General features: G+C 43.9%; 1 protein-coding gene across 4 annotated transcripts in view; it reads right to left on the bottom strand.

The window, feature by feature from the left end:
* Positions 1 to 26190, bottom strand: part of BIRC6 (baculoviral IAP repeat containing 6) — a 2208279-nt gene that overhangs the window by 990112 nt on the left and 1191977 nt on the right. For all 4 annotated transcript variants that reach the window (XM_078648748.1, XM_078648749.1, XM_078648751.1 and 1 more), the window contains 2 exons: positions 12052 to 12168; positions 1956 to 2110 (listed from right to left, as the gene is read on the bottom strand). In XM_078648748.1, the coding sequence (XP_078504874.1) occupies positions 1956 to 2110; positions 12052 to 12168 (272 nt within the window). The remainder of the gene's footprint in view (positions 1 to 1955; positions 2111 to 12051; positions 12169 to 26190) is intronic.

Raw genomic sequence — 26190 nt, 5'->3', positions numbered from 1 at the left:
TCTTCAGTTCCAATGCCCTAGGCACCAGGGGTACCATTTACTAGGGACTTAACGGAGTACTGAAATTGTTAGGGAAACAAAGGAAAGCTTCCAGCACAGGGGACCAGGTTGGCAGGAGCCCTGTGCACTTCCAGTCGATCTTATATCATTTCCAGACAAAAAGTGATGGCTAACCATGTCCGAAAGAGGCACTTTTCTTCATATTGCCTGCATACTAACAAAACAATATCAACTGTAAGGGCTTCAGTAAGAAAACACAATAGTAGAAGAAGAGAGCTAGATCTGCATCAAATTGTGTGGACAATGAAGTACTAACATCAGCACGCAGAGGTGGTGCTTATCATCAGTTCTTTGCCATCATGTTCAAAGGTGTAATGCAATTGTGACTAAGGTAGATGCAGATACCTGCCGGCAGGCAGACACTGTTGCAAAAGTTTCCAGTCATTCTGGTGCTTGGGGAAATTCAGAGGTGTTATGTGGGAATCTAGGACCCTAGTGAAATTTTTCCCTATTCTTGCCCATACATAGGTATAATTCACCCAGTCCTTATACATGCATAAAGAATCATTGCCTTCAGCAGTCAGGAACTTCCCCCTGCTTGAATACTAATTTATCCAAGAAATCCGGGAGTTTTCAAGGAACTGAGGCAGTAGTGACAATATTATGTCCAATCTTACGTCAGACTCGGCACCTTCAGGGGTATAAATATGCCTACATTTGCTCAATCAAACACATGGTGGTTCAGGAGCAGATCGACTAACTACTTGCCCGACGCCCTGCTGCTGCAAGTGCTGAAGGAAGCCGACCCTCTAACTGACGCACTGAGAGACTCTGTCATTTCTCCTGCCGGGAAACCCAGCTCTGGTGTTTCCAAGCTGCCCTTGCGGGTTACTGGGAGATCGAGTCCCGAGAGAGAGATACCAGCCTTCTATCATCCTAAAACCAAGGTACGGAGCTGATTAGATCCCTAGAGAATTCTTGAACAGATTCTTGGCAGAGAAATGCTAAAACTTAAACTACTCCTCACTTACTTCTTCCCTTGTCCTAGGCTTAGGTTAGGTACACCGGGGTAGGCGTATGTTAGAAGCACCAGTTGAGTACTTTTAGCTACTCTTTTATTATTGTATGTATTTTATGCATTTTATGTATTCTATGTTTCTGGCTTAGAAACCATATCATGCTTTTACAGTACTATTTTATAATACTCCTCGTATTATATGCATTGTACTTCTTAACTAGCATTTCAATTGTAGCAGTGCATTTCTTATGCTTAAGAAGTAAGACTGTTCAATAAATACTTTTATTGAAAACGCCCGTCTCTCTATTTCTAAGCAACTCTGGTGAAACGAAGCATACACATCTGACTGAGTGAAATAGCCGTCTATTGTTTCCACGACTCTAGAGATACGTTTCATTCTGGGGAAACAAAGTTGTCATATTATCTGGTTGTCAGAGACTAATCCCTTCTTGTTTATTCGAGAAAATTTCTAGTGACCTCTGAGCTAGCTGGCACTCACAATTAAGTCTAATATATTCGGCAGAGACCTAGTCGACATAAGTCCTACGTCTAAGCTGCAGGGTATATTATTCCAATGCGCAGAGCCTATTGGGAATATAGGAACTACACTACAGAGGGTGAGAAATCGCCTGTTAGAAATAGTCATCAGAAATTAATCCTATTTGTACACTGAACAGTAAATATGCATTCTTCATATCAGACTTTGAAAGGGTCCCACTGAGAATAATTACTTGGCATTCAAACAATTAAGTACTCCAAAGCAATTGAGCTTTGCAAATTTAACATTTACCACACCTCACGAAAGCCACTTTGTTTCATTGCTTGTCAGTTAAATACACACATCCTAATACTTACAACCTACAGAAGACTTGTTAATTATTGGATGAGGAATTTCAATATGCATACACAAATAAAAATGGACATTTACTATTCATACCTGTACATGATGAATTTGCAACATGGAAAACAGTTTGTTGAAGCAGGCACTGAGCATGGGTAGAGAGGAAGTCTGGAGTATTAGCTGACTCGCCTGGCTAGAGGCATGCAAACCCCTCAGCTGAGAGTCGTCTGTTCCACTCACAGAGTGGGATACTAAAGGGAAAAAACACATTTTTATCCATTCATGCAGCAGAAATAGACTTCAGTGTATTTCAACAAGTCATACATTGAGAATAAAAGTGCAACAACATTAAACAATAAAAAAACATATTTGCAATCCAGCCTGCAGTTGAGGGCTATACAGTATATGGCTGCATAAATCAAGGTAGCAGTGAGAGCTGCAATACCATTTCCATACTCTGAAAGATTCCCAGTGCTAATTTACAGATGCTGCAGCAACTAACAGCATTGAAGGGATGGGAAAGAAGACAATATTAAAATGCAATGTTACAGCTGCAGGGTATAGTGTGAGTGCTTTAGGGTGAGAGAGAAGGGCAACAAGAGGCACTGCAAGTCCATTAATGGGCACCCTGAGTATGGGGTGATTCCTAGAAGTTTAAAGCTTGGAGAACCTCATGATTAATAAAGCATAATTGACTGTAAAAAGAAGCCTTGAACTGGTTCAACATACCGAGAAACAAATCAACACGGAACAATCAGCTGTTTATTTAAAACATGCCTTTCCTGCCAAATGATCTACACCTATCCTCATCATATATGCCTTCCCGACTGCTAAAGCTTTCATCTATCGAGTTATCAAAAGTACCCCCATTTGGAGTTTTAATAAAACGCTCTTGACACTGACCCACGAGGTTCAAGTGGGTGTTATGTGAAGAGAGCAAATGGAATTAGGTATTCCAATCACTGGTAAAAGAGAGGACAACACACTGCAATTTACTTAGCAAACCCAAACTGAATAAGGTTTAGGCATAACAGGGTTTGAGGAATCTGTGACTTGGGTTATTGAGACATACAACATCCAAACAGCCTACATACATGCAATTAAAAGAAATGAGCAGGGCTAAAAAGGGTTTTACTCTGGGAAAGGTATGATAGGTTCTCCCCTTCTCTTTACCGCAGTTTTGGGGCTTCCATTTTATTGAAGCACCATGAATAAGAAAAGGAGTGAGGAAACAAAAGCATAAATGTGTGTACTATAGATTAACCTTCTTTACAGAAGATTTTTTTTATTGAATTCAGTTAAATAAACAGCATGAAATCTGGATTTCCAACCAGTTTAAAAAATGAGGTGATATTGCTCTTCAACGATTAAACTGTGTGGTACCATTATCTGAGCGAATAATGGAAGGCACTCCAGACTTTGAAAAACTGTGTGGAAGGCCAGGGAGAAATGGACAGGGGAAGGGGTCTACCTCACACTCCATCACAGTCACGGCAGTGGCCCCAGAGATAGAAAGGCCTTGGGGGATCCACAGGCAAGGGTACACATCTCTATGGTGGACGTTCCCGATGTAGGAAGAGGGCTCTGTATATTCTATACCAAAGTAAGGTATAGTATGCAAAGAGACCAGTGGATCACCAAAGGCTTTACAGAGGCTAAATTAGATAAAACAAATCCTCTCTTCTGTGGTAGTGTGGGCGAGCAGTAAGGCTTATCAGAGAGCTATGTTAGCATTTGTTGTACACACATGCAAGAAATGATTCTCCAGGCTTTAAAAGTGTGGTCAGTCATTTTAAGACATAGTGGACATCATTAATTACAAGATGTCTTACTATATAATGGCTACACTGAATCTGGTCATGTTTGGTATCATCAAACATGTTGGAATCATACCTCAACAACAATTCCAGTGTTAGAGGTATGATCCCATGTACTGGGAAGCTCCTTAGAGGAGCCACCTGTAACCCTAGTTACAGCCTGTCAGGGTCTGACAGTAAACCAGTGCTGCCCCTGACCACAGACACAGTTCTACCCTCCTGCTGCTGAGCTGAGATCGAGAAGAGGAAGGTAGAACAATAGGTTTCGTGTCACAGGAAGGTGTGTCCACCTCCCAGACAAGGCTTTCAAGCGTCACCAGACTGCATTAAACGGCACATTTGGTGCCCTCCTTGCATACATCGATTTGAGCTAGATCAGAAACCCCTGGTTCCCGCTCTGGCGTGACACTGGACAAAGGACTGAGGAGTATCCTCCCACCAGTTTAGCCCCTACTCTGGGAGGGATCCCAGAGTCATTCCAACAGTTTCCTTATGTATTTAAGGGCTCCCCCATGGGTGGCTCCTCATATTCGTCATGGAACAAGACTCACCCCTGAAACTAAGACACTCCTAGGCAGTCTTAACACTTGGACATCGCCTGGAACCAAGACTGCATCAAGGAAGATGCCTGCTGCTCCTGGTCTCGCTGTTCTGACAGTATTCTGCTTTTCTCAGGATCTCCAGAGACCTCTGGACATCAAGGACATCCAAAGTAATCGCCCTTGGAGTGAAAGAGTCACTCCCTGCATCTGCAGGCACCGCATCGAACCTGACTGATCTGCTACCCCTGTCGTCCTACAGACTTCCTAAGGTTCAGCAACACAGGTGGTGGATCTGTGGCTCCCCAGAGGCCTGACCTGTCTTCCCTGCAATTTGGAGAACAGTATCCCTATTAGGAGCTGCTAGGTCAAGACCCCTGTGCACCACGTCAACTTGCTGTTGCAAAGGCTTGTTGGTCCTGCACTCCAGAGATCTCCGGGCTGCAAGAAGCTCAAGCCTCCAGCACCTCATCCTTGAAGACCAGCGTCCTCCCTGCATCTCTTTCATAGCGGGCCTCCATCTTTCTTGAACTGCCTGAGGTACTCTTACGACTCCTGCACCTTTGGCCTGTGAGTCCTCTTGAGGGTCTTCATCTGCTTTGGTGGGCTCCCTTGCTAGCTCAGGGCCTGCCCTGACTCCACAGCACGTGTAGAGTCACTTGAATTTTACCGGTCCCAACAGTTGCATCTTTCCGTCTTTCACGCCAGTCAGGGCTACCAAGGCTTGTTGGTGCAGACACGACCACCTGAACAACAACATCTGGCGCGGGACAGCTCGTGAATGGCTTCCTGTCTTCCACAGCGTTGCTGGGTCCCCACATCGGCAGCGACTAGGTCTTTGTGAACTCTTCTGACCTCCCTGCCAAGGGTAGGCATTGTACTTCCAGGCCTCCTGGTCATCTGAGAGTGGCTTAGACTCTGTCCCCTCTGCTTGCAGGTTTCAGCTCTTCAAGAATCCACCCTTTGATGGCATCAGACATCTTAACAGACTTCTCTAGAGGCCTTTCTTCCTGAGCCACCCATTGTCGTCTACAAGAGGTTCCGAAGTCACTTTACTCCTATGCACCCAGCTTCCGTGTTACAGGTAACCTGGTTCCTCGGGCATCCACAGGTGGGGTGGCTCTCCAATCTTCCATCCTCCAAAGGGTTAATTGGAGGTCCTCTGGGAAGGGTCCTTCTTTAAAACTGCAACAGCAACTTCCCCACTGACTTCTACAGAACATGCGGCTGCGTTTCTACACTGAAAACAGACTCCTTGGTGTTCCTGGGTACTTACCTTGGGTGGTTCCTGGTTCTCCGATTCTTCTAAGTCATTTGGTCCAAGTCCTTTTGTCCTTTGCATTCCACTTATTTAGCATATGGTTTTGTCTCTCCCTGGAGACCAGTGTCTCCGGATAGGAGATATCCCAAGTGATAGTGATTGAGTTGTGTTAATAGACTTATTTTTCATAACCACTATGTGGTTCTCCTCATCTAATCTACACTCTTGATTAAATGTGGTAAACAAGCTGCTTTACACTCCTTCAAAAAAAGCCTGAAGGCTTCTCTACACATCTCCTTGAGATCTTTTAAGGTAATCAAAAACCACTAAAATCACATTAGGGTTGCCTGGATTAGTGCAAGGTGCATCACTCCTTTAAGAATGCACCATATACTAAGACAGCCTCTAACATTGGTGTGCAGCGGTTGGGCACCTAATCAGGTGAAGGTAACGTAAGAAACCATCACTTGCTAGGTACATATAAATACTTTTGTCAAGTAAGTTGAACTGAACATTTTGAAATGGTTGTCAAGGGTCCCAGCACAACCCTTCTCTCAGCTTTGGAAGTTTAGGATCACTGGAGTAGGTAGGTGCACTACACCTAGTACCATGTCTCAGGTTGGTGAGTCCAGTGGGGCTCAGTCCTCTAGATACAGTGGGCTTAGGTTCCATGAACTTAGGACCTTGCGTGCAGCTAGAACACTTAAGACTGGTACCAACCCCACCAAAGATATTCTCTTAGAGAGGCTTCTGAAGGATGACCTCCAAACTCCTGGTGGGTCAGAGGGGCAGGATAACTTGGATATGGGTGGTGATGCTCCAGAGGAAGAGTCAGGGGTGTCCAACACTAATGACTCTGCTTCTGATCAAGTGCAGGAGGAGTCTGAAGACCCCTTACTAGAGAATCCTAGTCCCACAGCAAATAGTGCTGGTGATGCAGAAGGAAGTCCTAGAAGTAGGGTCCCCCTTTATTCCTCCTGGGAGGGTACAAAGGGTCCAGGTCCTCCTCAGTTAATTCAACTTCCTATTCTACATCAATAGGGGCCTCCATCTCTAGCAGGAGGGAGGACCCCTTAGATAGAGATACCACCTACTCACACTTGAGAGGGCCAAGCTCAGAGAGGGCCTCTAAACTTCAGAAGGTTCCTCAGGGGCAGTGGGCAGCTATCCTGTAGCTTTACTTTGCAAACAAAGGTAGAGACAAACTCTTAACTGTGAGGGAAGATGATGCAGATAACTACTATGTGTTGAAGATTGCATTCATAGATAGATTTGGGTTAACCACTGAGCAACATAGGGCCACCTTTAGAGATACACAGAAGGAACACTTTTGACTGGGTAGATGTCACTGATAGTGCTATTAAGGCTCTGGAAGTCTGGCTTCATGGGAGTGATGTACAAGATTATAACGGACTGTACAATTTACTAATAAGAGAGCACATCCTTAATTGTCAAAATGAACAACTGCACCATTAGCTGGGGGACTCGGATCTGACCTCTACCCAAGAACTGGGAAAGAAGGCAGACAAATAGGTTAGGACCAGGGTGAAACACAAGTCTCATGGTGGTAATGACCAGAAGAAGCAACATTATTCTAAGTCCCAAGAGAAAGGTGGGGAGAAATCTGAAGTAAAGAAAGATTCTTCAGATTGCCCAAAAAATCTTCCTCTGGGGGTGGGACCCAATCCTCTTCATCCTCTAGCAAGAAACATTGGTGAAATGTATGCAAAGAAAAAGGCCATAAGACAAAGATTCCATTGGCCCCGATACTTGCAACACTAATACTACTACTATACCCCCTAGTGTCCATAACAATAGCACTGGTAGTAGTAGCACAATAATAAAGCTGGGTTCACCTTAGGTACTGTAATAGGTTCCGGCCTAGTCAGAACACCCACTCAGCTGTCTTAGTCTGTGAAGGCAGCATTTACCTTGCCACTCTTGCTGTAAGTCCCACTAACTTGGGCACAACAGCCTCTTATTAATGGTCATGCATCTGAAGCTTACAGGGACACAGGTGCCAATGTCACTATGGTGACAGTGAAACTTTTGTCTCCTGAACAGATTCTACTTGGTCAGATTTATCAAGTCAACACTGCAGACATTGTCAGGACAGATCATCTCATGGCAGCAGTCAATCACAGCTGGGGAAGGGTAACTGGCCCTAAAAGAGTTGTGGTATCCTCCAAACTCCCTTTAGACTGAATCCTGGGCAATGATGTGGAAACTTCAGCCTGGTCTGCAGTGGAGTTTAGGACCCATGCAGAAATGCTGGGAATTTCAGGCAGTGTCTTTGCTATCACTAGGGCTCAGGCCAAGAAGTTAGTCATTGAAGGAGTCCAGGATCATGAAAAAATGGACAAGCCAGCTACCAAGCAGAGGGAGCAGGAAGGGTAACGATTCAGATGCCACTCAGACTTCCAGTGAGAATCAGCCTCCTGAGGGAGTTGATCTCAGTACCTGTGAAAGAACTACCCCAGAGGAGCTTGGTCTGGCACGGCAGAGCTACTGGGTGCAGGGGGACGTTCCAGGGCAGAATGGAGTGTAGAGCAGAAGGCCTGCCCATCTCTTGAATAACTCAGATAGCAAGCTACTGCTGAGGAAGCAGGAAATGTCAGTGGGTCCCATAGGACTTATTGGGAAGATGGGATTCTGTATTCGGATATTAGAGACCCTAAGCCTGGTGCCGCCAGGGGGTTGGTCATACCTCAGAAGTTCAGGAGATTCCTTTTGACCCTTGCACACAACATTATCCTTGCAGGACATCTTGGGCAAAATAAGACTTGGGACAGGTTTGTTCCTCACTTTCACTGGCCCCACATGACTGAGGATACCAAGGAGCATTGTCAGTCGAGTGTCACTTGCTAGGCTGTAGTAAGTCAGGTGGCACTACAAAAGCCAACTTAATCTCACTAACTGTGGTTGTGGTGCCTTTGAGAGGGTAGGGATAGACATTGAAGGTCCCTTAAACCCTCCAACAGCATTGGGACACAGTTTTAACCTAATGATGGTGGGCCATGCCACTAGATATCCAGAGCCATTAACCTTAGGGCCAAAACAGCTCCTACAGTGCTAGGGCCCTCCTGGGATTCTTTTCCAGAGTTGGATTTCCTAAGAAGGCCTTGTCAGACAGCAGTACTAACTTTATGTCTGGCGACATCAGAGCTATGTGGAAAGAGTATAGTGTTAACTACAAGTCCACCACACAACCACCCACACAGGAATGGGCTTGTTGAAAGGTTCAACAAGCCCATCGCAGGTATGATCATGGGACTCCCAGACAAACTCAGAAGGAAATGGGATGTCTTAATGCCTTGCCTTTTCTAGGCCTACAGAGCAGTTCCCCAGATAGGAATGGGCTTCAGCCCATTTGAACTTCTATTTGGACATCCAGTTAGGGATCCATTAAGTCTGGTTAAAGGAGGATAGTAGCAACCTCCAAAACCTCCTAAACGCACAAGTTACTTACCTTCGGTAACAATATATCTTTAAGAATTATCGTAATAACAGGTATTAGGACACCTGTTATATTTTATGATTGTAAAAAATGTTTTTATTTCACGTCTCACACTCCCATTCCATTGGGTAGTAGTCAAAAACGTATATTGGTTCGTGTTTTACAGCGCAACCTTATAATGCACATATCATTTCCTTAAATCTTTCCTTTCTTTTCACTGGTGTTTATCGTCTTCGCGCCATCCACGTAGTATTTCCTCCCAGTTTACTAACACTTTGCATCACATGACACGGTCACCCGAATGAGATTGCCAGCACACGGGACACGTGATGAACACGCAATCATGTTTTTAAGACGTAAAACACACCGGCACAGCACAAAGCATCTTCCGGGTACCTAAACTACACCACAATACACCTCGCTAAGTTTTCACCGCAATGGCCGTTTTCAGAAGTCTTGCCTAAGAGTCCGAGGGACTCATTGTTTACTTTATTTATTCCAGACAAGACCCCGTGATTGGTTTTAGACAAGACCCCGAGAATTGTACTATTCGCATCAGTACATAGTTACGAAAGGTCAGAGAACAGTTTTTACGCATGTATTCTCATGGCTACAGTTCCGTCACTCGTTTGGTAAATGTATTCACGTTTTATCAGCACGTGCACCTCTTTCTCCAATTAAGCACGAATGTACCAATGTCGTCACCCCGCCACTCGCGTTCTGATCACCAGTTAACCCGCATGCATCCGCGCTTAATTTTCGTTCATCATTCTTACACATAGACCAGTCCGGCACCTAAGCACGACACATTCACTTAGTTTCTTTAAAAACTATCTACTGCCACTGTCTGTTCACACTTTTTCGTGTATTCATAAGCTTGTACACTAAGATTACCACAATATGACATGTACTTAAAAGTTGACATGTTGTTTATATGCTTTTCATTTAAGTCCGCTTTTACTTGTTTGCTTGTAGATAACAAGTCCCCCGATGAAGGGCTCTCGCCCGAAATGCATTGGGCCAAATATATGAATAAGACGTGACATATTATGAAGACAATAATATGAACACAATAAAATGAAGATTTGAAAACTTTATACAAAAGCGTTTTGAAAGTTTGTTACAACGCTACAGAAGTTACACAAGAGTGCCTACAGGAGACGTTACTCCTACGGGAAATAACGCACACCTGCATTTACGAGATTGTGTCTTTGAATTTACAAATATTCATCATAGCCTAAAAAAGTTGAAAAGGCTGTGGGACCCTTTAGGGAGGGCTGTGCTCGTTGTATGCCCAGTGACCTTTCAGGGATTTAAAAAAATCTAGACATTGTGTAAGTCGGACACTTGTAGAATGCTATGACACTGCACCATTGGATTTCTATAACATATATTGTTATATTATAATAATGAAATGTTATTATTGTATGGTACAATCTGTTTTAACTTTTGATACTTTTCTAATAAAAATTATAAAGGCTGCTGCCACAACTAGTTCAGTCACTGAAATGAAAATCTCCCTTTCGATGGGCTATGGCCTACATTAAATATTTGATTACTAAAATCACAGAGCAGCCCTATCAATTATGTGCATCTAACTTCCCACCACTGCTAAAGGTCAAGAGGGATCTTAAAAGATAAGACTATTTATGTCCTGCATGCATCAAAAGAACGAGATCACAATGAAATTCATACCAAAATGTCTTTACGGTTTTTAAGCCCTTCCAATTTCAGTAGACAAAGATTTAAAACATGTCAAAATAAGATGTATTAATTAAGGGGCTATACCAAGTAAACCACTGACTTTTACAACAAAACAAGAGCAGAGGAGAACTGGCCCTATCAGAAATCCAGACTCAGCAACCCAGCTGTTAACACTACTCAAATGGCTTAAGTCTTACTCAGAAAAAACATGGTACACCATAGATCTTGACAGAGTAGGATGCCCTATGGGACTTCATTTGTCTGCATGAAAAAAGAGACATATAAGAACGCATACCTAACTATGCCAGTCAGCACGACAATTAATGTTTGCTACAGGGTGGCAAACAAAGCAGGTTAGCCACATTTGTTCACACGAGGACTAAAGACAGGAGTGATCAATAAAGAAGCCTAAGGATTTAACAATGGCAGAAGAAGAATGCAAGAAGCTAAGAGCTTGTTGATGGGGTCAGGCTTGATTTATTGGTGGAAATTTTAAAGTAAAAGTAATAATTCAACTTTTAAGAGGTTTAATTTGCTGCAGTTTTCAGTCCCCTGTGCAAGTTTCTGGTGCATGCCTCTTTAAAGTGTAGTTATTCCTTTCCATGATGTGAGATTTAAATATAGATGTTTGTAGTCTGCACATACCAGAGACTTACATTAAGAGGCAGAGGGGTTCAACACAAACTGAAAAACTGGAGACAAGATGGAGCCATGCGGTACAGCGTTGGAAACCTGATTAAGCCTGGAAGTGAAGTTTCCTAACTTGAATAGATGCAAACAATCAGGTATGAAAGAGATGAACCAACAAAGGACTGAACCTTCGAGGCCAATTTTTTGTTCAACGATTTTAAGAAGAACGATTGGTCGACAGTGTTGAATGCTGCAGATTAATCTAAGAAAACAAGGAGGCAAGTATGTGAAGCATGTGGTGGATATCAAGTATTTCTTAAATGTATTTATTGGGTGGCCAGCTCAAGCTGGACTGAACAGGGGAAACTGCATTCTTGTGTCAATGTGGTTGCTCAACTAAGAAATCACACATGTATCATAAGCGTTGCCTGACAAGTAATCATCTTCTACATATGGTACACTATACAAGTACAGTTAGTGAACAGATTTTAAATTGCTGCTTAAATCCAATGTCACACATTGCAGTGGTACTGAAAAAGTTCTACAGTTTAATGCCAAATAAACAAATTATCATAGATCCTACCCACCTGGCATTTAAGCCAGCTACAATGATTAGATATCTGTTTTACAATCAGGGTTCAACTGATTTATGAATTTGGTTTTAACTTTAGAATTATCCTGAAATTTACTGTGCACACTTCGGAGGTTCTTCGTGATTAACTGTGTTACTATAATAATGCTTATAACACTCAAGTCTGGCTAACTACACAAACCATTTACTTACATGTTGGAAATGTATTTGTTAAAGCCTGTAAAATGGAATCTGCCTCCAAAGTCGACATCATCTTTAACATCAGTTCTGCTTGCTGTTCAAGACCAACTTCTAGACGAGCATCCAAAGCTGTAGTAAATTAAATAGTAAACATTTTTAACAGAACAACATTGAAGTGGGTGGCAAATCTACATTAAACATTAATAAGTAAAATCCATTCATATATTATACAAGATCAATTTCTGTGAACACTTCAAGGCACTAATGTCTTACATGATTCCCTCAACTCTAAAAGAAAAACAGTTATCACAAACTTACAGTCCTAGAAGAGAAAATGGTCAAATAACAATACTTCATAATAGTTTCAGCGCCGGATTTACACGTGAGGCAATAGCCAAAAAAGCTATAATTATATTTGCTGGATCAGCCTGAGAGTCTAGGCATACCTATACCCCGGCTATAGCGTGCTACGAGATAGCTGGGATAAACAATGAATGATCTACTTTCTACCACTTAACTAAGTAAACATTTTTAGTGGGCAAAATTGGCTCAAATCCCAGCTTTGGTAGATTACTTTTTTTATATATATAAGATCACCCTAATTCTTAACTTTGCATGATCACTATCCCCAGAGACGCTAGTCTCAAAGCATTTAATGTCATCATCTAAAGCTTCAGACACCAGAATAAAATCAAAGGTGGACATGTAGTTATTTCTAAAAGACGTGGATGCTAGACCTTCGTTCTCTTTCACCTTTATATTATGCAACCTGAGACTAACTTCGTCACTAGGTTATTCAAAGCTGTTCCATTCGGATAATGTTTAAAGTGAAGAGCCTCCTCTCCTCTTGTGCAGCTACAATCCGCACCGAAATGATTCTCATAGATTTACTGTGCTATGACTTGACAGAGTTGACAGCTGACTCCAAGACGGACGCTACTTAAAGTGTCAGATTATAAAAGCAATTATAAAAATTAACTAAAAGTGGATCCCATGTCTCACCCACCTCATATATCAATAAATGAAAAAAGGTGAATCGTTAATAAATCTCAGAATTTTCGAAGGTGTTGAATTTAAAATGTATGTCGCTAGTCCTCCCTTCGCCCTATCCATAACAGAGGATTTAGCCGGTTTGTAAAGTTCCATATACCCATCGATAAGATTGCTACCGGCTACCAAATTTTCTGTAGGCATATAATGTGGGCATCAGAAATAAATCAATGCTAAGCAGGTATATCAATCTTATTTTTAAGGCCTGTCATGATATAAGGCCCACCCCGGTTGATTAACAATATGATCTCCTTCCAGGTTGCCTTCGGTTCCGTTCCTATTTAAATCTGTTGCACACTTATGGTGGTTAATGGCGCACATATAATTTTCCCCGTGAGGCAGGCACCACTGTAATACATTTGTCCAGATCACTTTCAGATATTAAAGAACCCTTTTCTGTGACAAGTCAGTCCTAGCCATCAAGTCCAGAAAAACATTCAAATGGGGAGGTTGGGGAAACCTTTCTGCCTGCCGACCAGTTGAAGCCTGTGTTGCCATTCTTCGTGTGTTCATTGCCTGGGGATAACTGTTTTACCCGTGGACCCCCTACCGCTTGTCTCCCGCCGCCCTTCGCTCTCCTGTCATCTGAGCGGGGCCGCCGAGCGGAGACGAGCGAGGACTTCACCACAACCCCCAGAAGCCCCAGCGCTCTGCCGCGTCACCTGCTAGCGCCAGGAGGCACTCAAAAGCAGCATCATCACGATCGAGTGGGGGAAACCTTTCTGCCTGCCGACCAGTTGAAGCCTGTGTTGCCATTCTTCGTGTGTTCATTGCCTGGGGATAACTGTTTTACCCGTGGACCCCCTACCGCTTGTCTCCCGCCGCCCTTCGCTCTCCTGTCATCTGAGCGGGGCCGCCGAGCGGAGACGAGCGAGGACTTCACCACAACCCCCAGAAGCCCCAGCGCTCTGCCGCGTCACCTGCTAGCGCCAGGAGGTGCTCAAAAGCAGCATCATCACGATCGAGTGGGGGAAACCTTTCTGCCTGCCGACCAGTTGAAGCCTGTGTTGCCATTCTTCGTGTGTTCATTGCCTGGGGATAACTGTTTTACCCGTGGACCCCCTACCGCTTGTCTCCCGCCGCCCTTCGCTCTCCTGTCATCTGAGCGGGGCCGCCGAGCGGAGACGAGCGAGGACTTCACCACAACCCCCAGAAGCCCCAGCGCTCTGCCGCGTCACCTGCTAGCGCCAGGAGGCGCTCAAAAGCAGCATCATCACGATCGAGTGGGGGAAACCTTTCTGCCTGCCGACCAATTGAAGCCTGTGTTGCCATTCTTCGTGTGTTCATTGCCTGGGGATAACTGTTTTACCCGTGGACCCCCTACCGCTTGTCTCCCGCCGCCCTTCGCTCTCCTGTCATCTGAGCGGGGCCGCCGAGCGGAGACGAGCGAGGACTTCACCACAACCCCCAGAAGCCCCAGCGCTCTGCCGCGTCACCTGCTAGCGCCAGGAGGCGCTCAAAAGCAGCATCATCACCGTCTCGCGGGACGCCGGGCGAAGCCCGGGCCAAGGGCGGGCCCGTTTAAGCCTGTTAAAGACCGGGTAAGACTGGACTGGGCCACCCTATTGACAGTTTATTCATTCCCCTTCCACGTGATATATCACCTGTTAATCTTTTGTTGTGTCTCGGTGTTCATTATTAGACTTTCGAACTTTTGTTCACCCTTACTGCAAGTATGTCACCTAGAACTACCAGAAGCAGCAAACCTTCCCATGCTGCTCAGATAATAGGTCCAATCGATCAGTTCATTGCAAAAGCTAACGACGCCATAAATCAAGGCGCCCTTTTGCTAGAAAGGAGGGTCTCCCAAGATCTAGCTACAGCTAAGCGTTTCTCTCTGGGACTATTGGCATCAGCTAAAACTCCACTACGCAACTTAGAACCTGGCGCACTACTAGAGACCCATATGGCCCCGGGTACTGTGGACCTATCGGTGTCCATTGATCTCTCAGCTACGCAATTATCACACTCTTCCATACCTCAATCACCCCTATCAATCGAGAGAACCCCGACCCTCTTTATAAATCCAACTGAGGAGGACCTTCTTTCTCCCAATATTAGGGGTCAGAAGGAAGGAGCCATACCAAAAAAAAGAAAGGGGATAAAAGGGAAAAAGAAATCACCTCAAAATAATTCCCAGATTCGGCAGGGATCCCCGATACAATTCACTGTTCAATCCCCTATTGCTGAACAAGGTACAAGTCAACCATCGTTACCCCAGCAACAGGCTACTGCTATATCGTCAGATATTCTAAACCTTTCAACCTTATTTCTAGTGGTAATGTGGGCAGTGGGCGGGACCTTTGTACTCATGACACCCATATATTGGTTTCTTTAGAGGCACTAATTAAATTATATATGAAACCTATTGAGTTATCTTTATCTAAAATCGAAAAAACACTAGCAACATTAACATTTGATCTAAAAACCAAGAAGAGTTCAATCCCCACCCCTTCCCTTTCCGTGGCTCAAACACTCAATCCAAAAGCTAACAAAGTAGGGGCAACAACAACCCACCAAACACCCCAAGCACATAAATCTGTGACTACCACAGCGATAGTCCACCAAAAACCGTCAAGTACAACTGTGCAGCAAACGCTATCAACTACTGCTGCAAAAAGGAGCCTCGCCATACCATCTTCCTCAGCTCCGCCCCCGCTACAAGTTCCCACCAGTACCTTACCCCATGCAACGAATTTAATAAAAACACCAGCAACCAAAAACGCTGCTTATAACACCAGACGAAATGGACCTCGCCCAGCCCATCTCCCCCCAGAAGCAACCCCATTTGTCGTTATCATGACTGGGGTTCCTGAGTTGCATTTAAACTCAGAGGAACCAGGATGGTCCTTACAAAATAAAGTGCTACATTGGTTATCAACCAACAGGCCCCTTCCTCCCTATGCCAATAACAGAGTTACTTCAGTTCGTAGGGTTCCATGGGTAGGGAAAGAGTTAAAAACTATTCCTGGAGACTGTGTAATAATAAATTTTGAAGATCCCCAAACGGTCGAATATATTTCCTCCTCCGGGGGTTCCCAAATATCCTTAGAAGGAATAGGCACGAAAAGACTGTCCTTCTTCTATCCTCCAGTTAAACGCTATGCTCCAGGTCCAGAGTGGAACTGGACTCAGGTAGGAAACTGGAATAGAAATCCAGATTGGGCAAGCTGGATGGGCCAAGGAGGCAGAGACACTAGGCCATCTTTTGACTGGAGGGGTATTCCCACGTACAATAGATTTGATTGTTTGGAGATGGTGGATTGACCACCATCGGCCAATAACCAGGATAACAGGAATCCCCCTTCTCTAGGTCCATTATCACCTAAGCCACCTAGACCCTTATCACCTTTGATTCCACCTACCAGACTTGTGTTATCACCTCCCATTGTAGATTTAACGGTTATAGCAGATGTATACCCACAACAAAGTGTTGAGGTCTTGCCCTATTCTGCTAATGTTGACAACCACATCTCCCTTAATACTCCCCCCCCAATCAGGAATTCCAGCCCTCAATATTACAACTTCGTCGACCTTGCTAGTATCTGTATTATTCTGGAATGTAGCAGGTCTTCGATCGAAGATCTTACTTAAATCATGGCTGAAATTTGACCATAGCATATTGTTTATAACTATTTCTTTAAATCCCATGACCACTGCTCCTTGGTCTCTCAATGGCAGTGATGTTGCCTTTCACGCTTCTTCGGGAAGGTGCTTTTGGAATCCTTCAGCCATTAATGGGGTACAGGATTTTCTATCCGATACCCTATTAGTTTTAAATGAGTGGCGCGGGAATGAAATAGTATATTTTGAAGTATTTATGCGAAACATCATTTCTTATGCTAATAAAACTTCTCGTCCCAGAAAAGGGGTAGTGGCCCCCAGTATATTGCGTAACCTGAACAGGGAAATAAATAAACTAGTCCGTGAACAATATCTAGATAGAGTTACGGAACGTGGGAAAGAAATTTCCAGGCTAAAGAGAAAGAGAGGCAGACTCAAACTAAAAATAAAAAAGGTAAGGGAGGACAATGTTTGGATCAACTTGAGGGAATCTGTTGTTTATGGCAGGATCAGAGAATTTTGGGCAATAATCGGTAAGGGGTGCGGTTCTAGACTAAGCCCCTCTCCTATCCCTATAGCGGAAGAGGTATGGATTACTTATATTCGGGATCTTTATGCATGGAACGGGACTTCAGGCGATGACACTGCCATCGGTGCTATTCCAGGTGATGATACTGCCTTCGGGTCCACTTCCGAGGGTCTTATTAATTACCCCGCAGAAAAAGAAATTGAGATGGCTATAAAAAACATGCGTGTCTCTGGGGCAATGGGCCCTGATGAACTCCCCATGACGGTCCTGAAACAGGAACCTGCAAGGTGGAGTAAAATCCTGTATCCTTTGTACAGAGCCTGTTTTTTGTCTAAAATAGTACCTGCCTCTTGGAAGGGAAGTATCTTGGTCCCTATTTTTAAGAAGGGAACCAGGGATAGTCCCTGTAATTATCGTCTGATTGCTCTCCTCGACTCCATCGGAAAGGTCTTTTCGAAATGTCTTTTAAAATCCCTTTCCGTTTGGGTAGAGGAGAATAATATCTTGCCGTTTGAACAGACTGGCTTCCGTAGGGGCCACGGTACGTTAGATAACCTCACCGCCCTTCATGTGGTCACAGATAAATATGTTCAGGTGAGAGGAGGGGTGGTGTATGCCGCTTTTATTGATTTCTCCACAGCGTTCGACAAAGTTGACCGTGGAACGCTGTGGAGAAAATTGGCTGCACTTGGTCTCCCATCTTATTTGTTGGAGATGGTGCGAGCTCTCCATACAGAGACCTGGTGTAGGGTACTGTTGGGGGGCGAAAGGGGGTTATCTGATCCAATTCCATCTTTGAATGGCCTTAAACAAGGGTGTTTATTGGCTCCCCTTTTGTTCTCCCTATACACGGCAGACCTACCTGCCGCCTTGTCTGCCAGAGAGGGCATTGCCCCGGTGGTGGGGGGGTCCCCTATATTCTGCCTGATGTATGCCGATGTCCTTATCCTTGACTTAACCCCTAAAGGACTTGCAAATCGGCTAGAAGCTCTCCATGCTTTCGCCGTGGCTCATTGCATGAAGATCAATATTACCAAAAGTAAAGTTATGTGTATAGCTGGTAAGAAGAAGTGCCGATCTGTAGATTTTGGTTGGTTTATCGGGGGTCAAAAACTGGAGGTTGTAAAGTCCTATACTTTTTTGGGAAAAATTATCACGGCTAACTTGAGTGAGAAGCTCCATATAGAGCATTGTTCACGCAAAGCTCTTGCCCATGGTAAAGGTTTAAATTCCCTATACCACGCAACGGGGAAACGGCACTTTCCGAGCTTACTGGAAGTGTATAGATCTAAAATCCCCGCAACAATATTGTATGGTATTGAACTTATAGAGGTGAAAAATTGGGACTTTTGCCATAAGATTGAGGGGAAACTTCTAAGATCTCTCTCTTCCCTAAACACTGCGTGCTCTTTGGCTGCTTGCAGGCTTGACTTTGGTCTTAGGAGTAGCTGGGTACAGGGATTATGTGCCCTAGTAAGATGGGTGGCCTGCCTTGCGAGAGCGGAAGTAGGGACAATGAGAGCTCTCCTCAGAAGTGAATTATTGGGTAACTTTAACGAGTTTTCTCAACTTGTACGACATTTTAGAAAAGCTGTAACCCTTCTAAAATTAGATGAAACTGCTCTTTTTCTGTACTCCCCTGTACAGTTAAAACTCGTTTTAAAAGCTGCCTCGTGGGACTTATGCTTTCAATCAGATAAAAAGTTAATCTGTGAAAAAAGGAATGTAGATCTTCTCCTTGAATCCTATCTGATGAAACTCCCACAACCCTATGTTTTATGGAACCTACCGCATGGTATTCGTAGATTTTGGTTTCTTCTACGTTACAATTTAATACCCTTAAATCTACTGTTATCCAAATGGTATGGCTCCTCTTCTTTGTGTAATCTATGTAAATTGAATATCCAGGACTGTATGCATGTTTTACTGATTTGCCCGGCGCTCCGTAAATTGCGCTCCAGATGGTTAAAAGTTATTTGTCTTCGCCTTGGTATCATCACTTTGAATGGCTTTCTTCATGCACTTTACTGCCCTCCTAATGAAATGTTCTGCTTCCATATTTTTAACTTTTTTAAAGGTTTTTTAGCTATTTATTAATATGTTCCTGGAGATGTTTTGACTTTTTGACTTCCTGTAGTTTTGTTTTGCATGTCAGTTTTGTATTTAACTTAGGTTTCTTATATGGCATATTGTTGCAATGTATTTGTTCTGTGTTTTAATTCTGTACATTTTATGTGGCCCTCTTTGAGAGCCAAAACATAATAAATAATTGAATTAATAATAATTGTATCCACTCACCAGATAATCTGCTTACAAGAGACCTGGACAATCGACCCGTTACATATACAAGGCTATAAAACATTTCATTCCCCAGCGTGTTCAACCACCCATGGTAGACCCATGGGAGGTTTAGCAGTATATATTTCAAATAACCTGGCAGTAAGGAATATTTCCATTCTCCACACCACTTTGAATTACCAAATATTACTGGTCATTTTTAACAATGGTACGTCATATTGTTTTATTAATTTTTATAACAACCTATCTCCAGTAGATTGTGCGAAAACTGTTTCTGCAATTTCTCTGTCTATAAATGAACAACGCTCTAAGCAATCATCATCTGCTTGTAATATAATATGGGGAGGGGACTTCAATGTCCCATTGTGTGGCAATTATAAAAAAGGTAATTGCGGCCTTCTAGATGAAAAAGACTGCCCATTGACACACTTTGCTCATTCCCTCGTAGGTGATTCTTTCAACGACAGTATTACGTCATCAGAACTGATGTATGCAAATGAACTTGTAGACCCTCCTGTAGAATTTAAACCCACTTTTCACAGCAGGGGTTGTTCTAGCACTATAGATTTTATATTGTGTTCTTACTTTTTAAAGGGTATACTTTTTCAGTTTACTACAGGTTCAGAAATCTCAGGCGATCATTTCCCTAACAGTATTACTTTCAAGTTGACCTCGAACGACTCCTATCCCTTTAGGAAGAGCCTATTGACCCAGAAATCCTTGACCATGGATAGAACCAACGGTTTTTCCGTGAAATGGTCAAAGATTGATCCTATAATAATAACAAACAAGGTTATATCCAAGGCATTTCCATGGATAAATACCTGTCTGGCGGAGGACTCCACCCCCGAGCAAATTATATCTAGCTTTAGGGAGATCCTAAAAATAATCCAGGCTGAATTACTCCGTAATCATAAAACAGGTAGCCAGTCTGCGCCAAGATGGTTTAACTCGGCATGTCGTAAAGCGTTAACCGCTTTAAAAAAGGCATTACATAATCCAGTCAGAGACAAAAACGAAGTAGCCAAACTTAAATCCGAGTATAAACAGGCCCAAACTAACTGTAAAAAAGACCATAAGAATAAACTGTGGGCCCAATTACATGAGAGCTGTCGCAGTAAGGACAGCTCCCAGTTTTGGCAGGTAGTTAAATCCCCTTTCCTGGCCGAAGTGAATTTACATCAGCTTTTGGATATGGCTGTGACCGCAGACGAGTGGGTGACTCACTTTTCAAAGATCTTTAGTGACTCCCCCTCGGCCTGCGTTGCACAGGTTGAACCGACAGCTGATACTCCAAAAAGGGAGGTATATCCAATAGATCTCCACTTCACTCTTGGTGAGATCACACACGCTTTATCCTCCTCAAAAACTGGAAAGGCCCCTGGCCCCGACGGAGTCCCCCTTGACATATTTGTCGCTAATATTGATTTATGGTCCCGAATTGTCACCCAGGAGATGGCGGCAGTTTCAAAAATTGGCCTTTTGGACTCTTGGTCCTCTTCTATACTTCTCCCAATTTTCAAAAAGGGCGATAGAAATAACCCAGCCTGCTACAGGCCCATCTCCCTCCTGGATTCAATGGGGAAGGTCGCGGGTCGCCTAATCCTGGAACGTCTCCAGGATTGGGCTACGGAGAAGAACATCATTACCGACCTCCAGTATGGTTTCCAGGAGGGACTGGGTACTGTTGAACAGGCCTTAAATTTAACCCTTTTAATAGGAAAGTATGCGGGAGTAAAACGGGGCAACCTATACCTGGTCTACGTCGACCTTAGTGCGGCGTTTGACTGTGTGATACACGCCAGGTTGTGGTCTATTCTGGAAGAGTTGGGTGTCGATCCTCCACTTATCAAGTTTCTGCGTGAGCTTTATTCTGATGCCTCGGCCTGCGTAAGATACGGGATGGGCGGAGAATTATCATCCTCATTCTCTATAACACGAGGAGTCAGACAGGGCTGTGTCCTGGCTCCCTTCCTGTTTAACTTATATACTAACGGGCTGGAAACAGCCATGTTAGAAGGGAGCCAGGACCTACCTACCATCAACCATCGCCCTATTCCAGCATTACTCTATGCTGATGACTCTGTTATACTCGCCAGAACCCTAGTACAGCTTCAAAAACAACTGGACAAATATTGTAAATATATGCTTTCTCTGGGGCTAAAAGTGAACAAAAGTAAGACCTTTGTCATGTATACGGGCCCTAAGGTAAAAAGTTCTAAGCACCTTTTCATTGAGCAAACTAAATTGGAACCAACTAGGGAATATCCCTATCTAGGTATTTTAATCGATGACCAGCTAACCTGGAAAAGGGCGATGGCAAGCAGGAAACTCCTTTACCAGAGAGCGACTTCGGCACTTGTTTCCTTCTCCAGAAAATTGGGTAAACCAGCTCCATCCGAGCTGCTCAAAATTTACCAAGCAAAATGTCTCAGTATTGCAACATATGGAGCAGGCGTCTGGGGTTACGTAAATACTGAAGACCTGCAAAAAATCCAAAATGGCTTCACAAAATATCTATTGGCACTCCCACAGAGCGCCCCAATATACGGTTGCCATATTGAGCTTGGTATTGACTACCTTTCGGATAACATCAAATGTCAACCAATCCTCCTATGGCACCGTATTTGGACTAAACCACAATGTCACCTAACACGTGCCCTGATTTCTGACTGCTTAAAAATGTCGTCCTGGAAGAGAATTCCATGGTTAACGTATGTTGCCAATTTTCTGAAAGACCTGAACCTTATTCATTACTTCACTGAGCCATCTTCCTTAGTTGAAATATGCAGAAAAGCATTGAAAAACCAATGCCTCAACCATTTAAGAGAACTGCGTCTCTCTAGCGAAGTAGATAAACAAACAAACGTCCAAGTATTGATGGTCCAAGTGTCCCTAGGTATCCAGCCCTACCTCACATTTTTTATAACGAACTATGAAAAATACCTATTAACCAGGTTCCGCTTCAATTTGTTTTTTCGTCTTGTTACCTTTCCAATAGTATCAAATTGGTCCCATGACTTCGTTAAATGTCCATGCGATCATGTCTCTCCCCAAACGACTATACATGCTGTTTTGTTTTGTCGCTATTACGATCAAGCACGTAAACGCTGGATTATTCCATTGTTGCGCCAAATGGGGTTGAGGACTTGTCGTCCGGCTTTTTTAGCACTTCAGCAGCTAGACTCACAATATGTGGCAAAGAATGTAGTGCTGTTTTTGAAATCATGTTTAACGACTCGTAAAGCCATGGGGATAATGTCTAACTGAATTTTCGATCATCTGAATCAATTTTGTATATGGATTTAAAGTATAATCCTTTTATATTTTTTACCTTGTAATATAATAATGTGATTTTATGTAAATGTATTTAATTCCTATGATGTACTTTTTATGATTATCAAATTGATTAATCTAATAAAAGATTTGAACTGAACTGAAAACATTCAAATGTGTTCACTGTTCCCCATGATTGTTTTGGGCTGTCACGAAACTGTATGTGCCCCACCCAGTGTTGCCATGTTGTTGGTGACCCCCGTCCAAGGGTGCTGGGAGGCTGGCGCTGCCCCTTTAGGTCTACAGAAAAAACCTAGGGTACTACAGAAATAGTGCTCGACACCAACTAAAATGATCCACAAACATGTAGTACCCTCTCAGAAAAATCGGGGTTGCAAAAGTTCACAATCACGCAATCAACCGCAATCAAATAATCTCCTCTACTCAACTAACCTTACCCATCTAACCATAATACTCTTGTGGTACAACTCACTCACATCTTTCAATCTAGCCCATGCCCCTATCCATTGAAAACATTTATTTTTTTATTAATTCAAAGTTTCAACCTGATCCTCTGGGATCAGGGGGAGTCCTATCAGCCACATAGGGTATGCAATCGGGTGGCAGATTCAAAGTCCAGGGGGGCTCGTGAGCTATTTTGCATTTCCCTTTGTTGTTTCTGCACAGATGCATGGTTATTATTTGTGTTGTTATTTTCAGCCAATAAAAATTTCTGAGTCTCTGAACTTAAATTAGTGACCTCCTCCATAGGTCTCCCAGCTGCCTCTTCACCACCCTTCACCTCTATCCAGTATGATTAGCTACAGCTTTGGCACTGACAATCCCTTTCATAATCTGATCTTGGGCTCCACTACAAGACTGTAACAGATTCTCCACAGTGGTCAATCGATTAGAGAATTAGATATCATGTTGGACATCTTCTGTCCCATGGCGTCCAGTGAATCTTTAATATCTCTATAGTTTGCTGCCACAGACTCGATATCTCCCTGTACATTCACAGTGAACATGCTTATTGTGTCCCTACACCCCCCCCCCCCCCCCATTAATCGTTTCCCGTCTTAATGCCCCCTGAAGGCATGGGAACTTGGAGTGGCCCACTTGCGGGCCCTTTTGTTTAGATTTCTTTTTAGGGGGGAACAGTGGTGCAACCTGGAGATGGTGCATCAATCTGAACAGGGGAGACACATTCCCATAGAGTTGTACTGTACCTGTAAGTCTGTAGATGCTTCTGCTAGTGCCACGGGGGCAGTTGACTTATTATGGCGGCCACTTTTATAGTTGCCTCAAGTTTTGCCTCAGATTGCATTATCTCATTGTTTAAAGCTCCCAGTGACCCCGTTAGAACATTTTCAAGGAGGCTAGTAAGAGCACCTCCCATCGTGGTCCGTTTCCTTATACCCATGATCACTACAGCCAGATGCGGTGTTCTTAATTAACTGGAGGAAATAACTGCCTCCCCAACTTAAAGCAGGTCTTATTGATCAGTTCTCTTCGTTGAACAAGGTCCCAAAAGCAGTAAAAGGGAATCAAGATCAACAGCTGTTAGCAAGGGTGAAAGCCAAGAGGTGGTGCCCGGCCTAATCTCGTTACTTTTGGGCACAAACAGCCCCCTCCCCCACCCCTCCACCCGGCCCAGGCTTTGCCCAGGCGGGTCCAGCATTGCAGGAGAGAGCACGGCGCTATGTGGTGCCCTGATGCCAATGCTCCTCCCCTATCTCTGGCGCTTCCTGGCATGGGTGTCCCTGGGCATTGGAATCCTGGTTGGCGTGAAAGCATGGTCCTTTTGAAAATAATGTCCAGCGTTGCGGGTGAGAACGCAGCGCTATGTACTGCCCTGATGTCAGCGCTCCTCCCCTTCTCCTGCCAGCTCTTGGCGTGGGTGTCCCTGGGACCTTGATTCCTGGGTGGCGTGGAGGCAAGGTCCTTCTGAAAATAACATCACGTGTTGCGGGAGCGAGAGCGATGCTATGTATCACCCTAATATCAGCGTTTCTCCTCTTCCTCTGGCGCGGGTGTCCCTGGAACCAGGAGTCCTGGTTGGCGTGGAGGCAAAGTTCTTCTGAAAATAACGTCCTTTTCAACTCGGGGAGGATTGTGGAGAACAAATCAGTATTTATTTTGCTGGAGGAAGCGTCATTCAACAACCTCTCAGGAGTAGGATATGCTGTAATCAGAGACGCAAGGTGATGGTCTGTGGCATTTGGCCACCTGCCTGCTCACTGGTGGATGAGAGCAATGTTTAGTCCAAGTGCCCATAAGAGTATGAGTTAGGGCATTGTTAAATGGTAGTAAGGGCTCAAAAGAAATTCAGTAAGTACATCATTTTTAATTTCTGCAGAACGAAGTAGTAAATTTAGGTCCTCAGCAGCACATCTGATGACTTCAGCAAAAGAAGGAATCTTTTCCGTTTGTGGCCTAAGGGAAGGGGTGGGGGGTGGTCGGGGGAATCAAAGTTGTAAAAGCTGAAGCAACATGCCCACTCACCTCTTGTAAAACCATATATAAACTGTCATCCACATAATGTGGTGGGGAAATCATTCCTATTATCTCCACTGTCATCTCCCAGTGGTAGCAAGCTTGGGTCAGATTTAAAACCAAAGGTGAGCATGGCTCAATGGTGGAGGGAGTAGTTTGTCTGACTGACTTTATGGGAAGCCAGGTGCACCGTAGTAGAGTTGGAGCGTGATCAACTTCAGGGTAAAAATAAATATGGCTCGGGCTTGGACACTGGAGTCAGCAGAAGATCCCCCACAAGTGATAACAGGACTGGCTTTGAAGAAAAACGGACTGAAAGTCCTGGAGCAGGATCAGAATATTTCAGAAACCGAGGTGGGCTCCAGAGGCTCAGATGATGTAGAGGACTGAACCGCTACTATTAACCTGACTGGAGGCCCCAATGGATCCTTTGGTACTGAAGGCGCGCCAGAGGGACCTGGAAGAGTGCCAAAAATATGCAGCAGTTCTTCCTTAAAGGTCTCGATGTGGTACGGCGTCACCATTGCAGGAGATCTCAAGCGCATCTGGATCAACTGGAGGATCCAAACAAAGGAGAGCGGGAGCGAGACGGAGTGGCCCCTTGATGTCCTTGCAACTTCTCATTAGTTAGAGTGCGCTCATGTTTTTGTTTGTTTGAACTCTGATTTCCCGAATCAACTCAACTGCAAAAAGGACCTTTCATAGGATGGGCTTTAAGAGCGCGAGTGCATCCACGCCCTCAAGTTGAGAGAGGGAACGGGTTTTGAGTGGCTTCTTTTGATGTTCAGCGAAGTACAGTTTCGTTTTACAGTCACAGATCGCCATCAGGTGCATTTCTTTTTTTTATAACATATTTTATTTGTTTTCTTAATATAAACATTTCGTACATCGTGTCATACATTATACCAGTTCAGTGTCTGTAATCCAGCAAAATTATA

The sequence above is a fragment of the Lissotriton helveticus genome, chromosome 6 (assembly GCF_964261635.1).
Source record: "Lissotriton helveticus chromosome 6, aLisHel1.1, whole genome shotgun sequence".
In the NCBI taxonomy this organism is placed as follows: domain Eukaryota; kingdom Metazoa; phylum Chordata; class Amphibia; order Caudata; family Salamandridae; genus Lissotriton; species Lissotriton helveticus.
The sequence above is the reverse complement of the archived record's forward strand: the minus strand, read 5'-3'. Positions and strand labels throughout refer to the sequence as shown.